A 6,296-nucleotide genomic window follows, 5' to 3' on the forward strand; every position below is an offset into this window, starting at 1 on the left:
TTACGGTTGATGTATAGATTGGTTCGAAATGAAGGAAAAAAATAGAATGCGAGAAGGACATGCCATTCAATTCTGAGACAATTTTTTTTGTATTGAACTCAAAAAAGAGTAAATTACCGACGACGACAGTCACGTATAGGAAAGCCAATAAATTTACGTGACAATTGATTTGCAGCCGTTTTTGTTTGCAAGATCAAAGCAGCTCCAACCGCATACACCTTGTTTACAAAATTAGGAGGCCTGAAATCGGGCAGTGTTCACTTGCAAATTTCATTGCACTGTGTTCGTACACGAACTTTTAGGCCTCTTAGTTTTGTAAAAAAGGTGTATCTGGTTGCTGGAGACCTGCCTTCACAAGATACATTTTGATAATTTCATTTAAAACTTCGGATCGTTGAGAAAAAGATTTTACGAAGAAATATTTAAGTTTGACCAATCGGAACAGACTCCACCGCCTCCAGCGAGAAAAGTTTTTATTTTCTGAAAAAAAATCTACCGTTTCCCATAAAAAGCTTAAAACTCTCTGCTAATCAATACTTTGAATCAGGAATTTAAAATAAAAACAATTTTCGCACAGATCTCTAACAATGCAAGCGCAACAATGGCAATTCTCTCTCTAATAATAATTATCCGTGTACGATTGTCAAACATATTTAAATTTAAATTTACAAAATAATATAAAACGATGACGAAACGGATAAGTATAAATATCGCATTTTTTAAGCTGATTTTTTTTTGCTTTCCCATCAACTGCACGAGATAAATCTCTCGGTGTAATATGTTGCGGCCTATAAAACTATTAATGTAATAAAGTGAGAGACGCTCCTACAATTATGTATAACGCCAAATTAAAAAACCATTCACCTCTACATAAGACACATCTAATAGTATAAAATACCACCGAACACCTTATGAAGAGTAAAAGACCTAAAGACTGAACTTTTTTGTTGTTGTTGTTGTTACTGATCGTATAACTAGAATTGAATGTGTAAATATATTGTTACAATAATGAACTTTTGACACTGTGTATGCACGCTGATATACCCATAGAGACGGATTTACAAATATTTGCAATGCACCGTGGGAAGCAGCCCGTTAAAATCGAAAACTTTTTATTTATTTGCGAAAATAGAAAAATCTCAATGTTTTGTTATGAATATTTCGAACATTGTGTCTCAGATATGAAATGAGCATGCAACAAAAACTGTGTAGAATACGTAATGAAGAGGTATGCACCGATTGGCAGAGTATGTGTGCATGCGATTTATCGGTCACCTTAGCTATTAAGTGAGTCTATAGTGTTTGTCTTCTGGTAATTTATAATCGGGGATAATTTATCGATAGACACTGTTGTTGTTGGGATGGTGGAATGAGTCAATGCATTTTGATCGGCTTTGTTTGTTTGTTTACTTGGGATGGTCGCGTTTACAAAATAATTTGCTCAAATTGCAAAACTTTATAATTTTTGAAAGAAACGAAGACGAAGAGATATTATAATGGATCGGATGGTAAATCAGTCGACCTATAAATGAATGATGATTGCACGACCATTAATTTTAAACTTTAGCTGTTACAAAGTTTGTGAAAAAATTCGATAGCTATTCGTGTACATAATGAATTTCAAGTGTCGATTCAATTCAGACAAGTACAGTTCTACCAAAAAATATAGATTCCAACGTCCGTCGATTGGCTTTATACTACAAGTCTAAAGGCGGCTTCGGAAATTAATTTGTCAAACATACTGTTGCTTTACACTGTAGCACCATTGTAGCGTAAATTTATCTTTTTTACCAGTAAAATGTACTCGTTTGCCGCTACATATAAATGGTTGCAACAGTCAGGCGGAAGATTACAAAGAAACATTGTCCATGCAACAGAAATGCACTTTATGTAATTCATCGTCTTCGTTGCGTTCGTATATGGTAGTCACGAGGGGGAAACTAATTCGAAAAATGCTGTACTATGACTTTGTGATTTTGAATAGAGCTGAGTGTCAGGCTTAGCCAATGACCTCGACTTTACGTTTATTTGTATAGTGAAATGGGGACTATACCAGGACTTTCGGGAGCAATTTTCCCCTCGGTAGTCGCAATTCCCGATGATCAAGTTTACGATTGTAGTAACTCTTTCCAGTTTGGTATACAAGGCAGGTAAGGTTATAACATCAAAAAATCTGAATTTTCGAAGTTTTATTGTTAGTTTCTCATGAATATTTCAGAGAGCAACTGTAGCTACACACGAGGCTACACATAGTACTGCGAAAGAGATCTAATTGAAATTTTTCTTTAGTCAATTTTAGTGTTTACGTCAAGTTTGACAGTTTAACCAAAGAAAAATGAAAAATTTAATTAGAACTAAAGAACAGAAATTAGTTTTTCAAGCTATTATAAAGTGAATGGAAAAACGGGTGTAATGGTAGCGTCCACGAGAAAGAGTATTATGAAGATCGATTTAGTGGCGTGAGAGCTAGTGTTCACGATACGAAGTGATAAAATAGTCAGTCAAACGAGACATCAATGAGACACAGGGTTGTGGTCGATTAAATTTTGGTCTGAGTTTGCAAAATGTGATTCAACTTAAACTATTGCTTCAAAATTTAAATGATTTCGAAATTCGAAATCGAAATTTTCTGTGAATAGAAAAGTAACTTTGCTCAGATGTCAGTGAACTTTGTAGCCTTCAAAATACAAAACTCGTCTAAATAACAGACTCACTGACTCCATTGCGTTTCAACTTCGTAAAAATATAAAAAAAAATTGGAAATTGAGCGCGCTACAGATGCAACTATGTTGCTGTTCATTCATTTTGTAAATGCGTGCGTCACATCACCGTACCTTTAAATTAAATCGCGAAAAGTCGACGCAAAGAGCTAAATTTATCTCTTGCGCGAAATTTCCACTTTTGGAGCTGAATTTACATAACACGTCACCAGAGTGTAAAGCCAAGAGAAATCATTGCTAGTGTTCAATGAAATCGTCAACGTATGAAAAACAAGCCTGCAGATCGAGACATTTTTTACGACGCAAATTTCCACTTCAAATGTCCACATTTTCCTGAAACCTAACGGCCCTAGTTCAAACGCTTTAAATTCTTGAAAGCCCTCAGCAGAGCAAAAATTCTGATTTTATATGACCATCTTTTTAAATCTTAAATTCGTTGAAATTTTTGGAAAATTATGGGGAATCAATTTCCTAAGAGTTCACCCTGATCTTGACAGTCTCATCAATTTAAGTTGTAGATGCAAGGAACACACCATTCTCTACTTAATTTAATAAACTCTGAAATTAGCGGAAATTTGGAGACCAATTCTCATCCTTGCATGGACTTGTAGAATTTTGGAAACATTTTTTTTACAGTGTAAACCAACCCGAAGATACTCTATCCGTAATCTACTCTACACATTTCGAGTCAAGAATTTTATTAATTTTCCATTTCTATTCAAGAAATATGCAAACAGCCAAAACAGCTAAAAGAAGAACGGAACATAAAAAAAAACGAAGTCGACAACCGGTTAACTCGTTTAAAAAAATATATTCATTGTCTCCTTCATCTGGACAGGCATAAAGAACCAGCATCATACAAAACCAAAAAGACTTACCATTTCTCTATCCATTTGTAAAATATACTGAAATCGTCCTATGTCATTTATCGACAGATCCTTATGATTTAGCCGTTCACAATTCTCATCACAAACACCAAAGTCATCATTATGCACATAAGTAATGTTCTGTTCGTAGACACTTTGCGAGCAATTGTTTTCATTCGAATCTGCACTTATACCGGACGAATTCGATGGATTCGGTGCATTTGATATGACGGATACACTGCGATTGGGTGGCGGTGAATTATTTTTCACCTTTTTCGAACCCTGAATCGTGTACTGTTTGTTTACCATTGTTTGCAAATGTAGCACACAAAAAAATGTAAAAATCCCAATCGACGCGGAGCAACCAAAACCGTCGATAAAATTTAATCAATTCATCAATTCAGAACGGAATCGAACATCCTAACCGAAATAAATAAAAAATCTTGTTGATCCTAACTCCCGACGAAATAGAAAAAAAAAATGATTTTGCTGTTTCTATAAACACAACCGATCGCATCAAACAAACGACAACAACTAACTATTCATATGCACAACGATCACTGAATTACCGTTTAATAAAATCCTTGGATCGTATACGAGAAAAAGCGAAAGAGAGGCAACTCTCCATGCGCTCACATTACACCCAACTATTCTCCCAAAAGCGGGCAAAAATATGTGATCGTCGGTTACCGCATTTGTATATTGTATGTATTAAGTCACACATTTACTGTGGAATTTATTTAGCACTGCGCGATACACTCACGATTTTTGTTGATCCATTCTTTTGGTGTATGTCTTCGGCGGTTATTTTGTTGTACTGTATAGAGCAGGTATATTATGCTCCCATCTGCAATTATTATTTTTCATAAATGCCTAACTTATATGAATCAAAGACGTTTTTGTTCGTAAGAGAATATTCACTGTAGGTACTCACGGCGGTGATGATGGTGATTTTTCCGTGCCTTTAGGTCTGAGTTTTGTATACAGAGAATTTCTCGCTTTCATGACTTTAAATTAACGACCGTGCACTACACATATACCTAGATGTGAAACTGTGCGAGATGTGCATGATTGACCTTACGATTATTTTTTTATTCGGACGCCTTTACACGATTAATGGAGTAAACTTAGATAATAGGTTTCCTCTTCCTACTGCGCAATATGTTTTACATGCTACTTGCGTCGAAAACCGTACTTTTCATGTTTCAAGCACTTCTTTCGAAGCCCTCAGCATGTAAAATCCATTACATAACTCGGGATGAAAATGAAAAGTCTCGTTTTCGTGTGTTTATTGACCTCGGCTTTGCCTCGGATCAACAAAATTCACACGAAAACTCTACTTTTCATCTTTTTATTCCTAGATATGTAAAATACTATTTGAGCAGGATCGATCGCAGCTGCTCTAGAGCTCTAGAGCAAGGTACTGGCACACAAACAAACACAGTAGTTCTATTCAGAGTTGTGCCGAGGATGAGAACAAACGAGGCATTGAAAACGTGTTTTGGTCCTTGTTTTCATGACGAAATTGTCACAACTGTCAAACAAAGTTAGAAATTTCTCTATCGAAATTGCGATTACTGCATCTGTCAAGAAAAACTACGACCAAAACGCGTTTTCAATGCTTCGTTTGTGTTATCCCTTATAATTTCGTTCGTTTTGGCTTGTTCAATGCTTTCCGATTAACTTAAATGAAGCGTTATACTGTTGCTACATACAGCGATGCGAAAGAGACCTATAATTCAAATTTTTCTTTTGTTCTCGTGTCAAGTTTGACAGTACACCAAAAGAAAACTTTGTGTTAGGTCTTTCTCGCGTCGCTATATATGGAGCTGGGTTTAGCCTTTGCCCTGCGAATATAATAGAGTAAGGAATTTGTTCTCGTATTATTCGTTCGTCAAGCGAGTCGCCACAGGTCATCAGTGGATTTTGATTTTTACAAGTTGACAACCAGTGCTTCCATCTACATAATAAACACAAACTAAGCGAGCTAAACTTAATCTATTTTCTCGACAAGGAACCTGAATATTGACTCGACTCGACCAAACGAAAAGTTCTGTTTAACGGGCAAGGTGTTTTCCTTAATTGAAATGACATTAAATAAAATCCATTTATTGAAAAGTAATTAAAAACACAAATGGACTGCAACAATGACATTTATTTTGACATTTATGTCAGTTAATTCCCTCTATCAAATCAATTCCAAGCGTAGCTATTGGGCTAGTTAATGAACAAGGTTGGAAAACTATAACGATATTATTTTGCATCTTTACCTTATCTCTACAACAAAATAATTTCGCCATTTGGAATCTTTGATAATGAAAGTTTAACCGAATTTCATAAATGTTTTCAGGCGTGATGTATATTGGTGATGGAAGGGCTACATAGTATCGATTTGAGTGTTTCAATGTGCAAATGAATTGTGTTATTTCTGTCGAATTGGCGATGACAGCTACGTTAACATTCTCAGTATTTTTAACAGGAAAAGAATTTCGGTCGAAAAGTGGGGCAACATTAAAATATTTTAAAAACAGCCTGGTATTAGATGAAAACCGTGCGACCGTTTCTGATTCCAAGCTGCATGCACCAAACCGTAAGCGTCCACTATCTGTAAAGCCTCGGTTGCACTCAGTTATTAGTACATTGTACATCCAAGTGGGCAAACGTCGTTTCGTTTGGAATATTTTTGGCTTCCTTTCCTGTCCAGAAAATA

At 35.7% G+C, this 6,296-nt stretch overlaps 1 protein-coding gene across 1 annotated transcript in view; it reads right to left on the reverse strand.

The window, feature by feature from the left end:
- The window catches only part of LOC119077375, a 41,174-nt gene extending 37,034 nt beyond the window's left edge, over positions 1-4,140 (reverse strand). The window contains exon 1 of the mRNA XM_037184566.1: positions 3,599-4,140. Within this exon, the coding sequence (XP_037040461.1) occupies positions 3,599-3,895 (297 nt within the window). The 5' untranslated portion in view covers positions 3,896-4,140. The remainder of the gene's footprint in view (positions 1-3,598) is intronic.
- Positions 4,141-6,296: the final 2,156 nt, after the last annotated feature.

Source organism: Bradysia coprophila, unplaced genomic scaffold (assembly GCF_014529535.1).
Source record: "Bradysia coprophila strain Holo2 unplaced genomic scaffold, BU_Bcop_v1 contig_235, whole genome shotgun sequence".
NCBI classification, from domain to species: Eukaryota; Metazoa; Arthropoda; class Insecta; order Diptera; family Sciaridae; genus Bradysia; species Bradysia coprophila.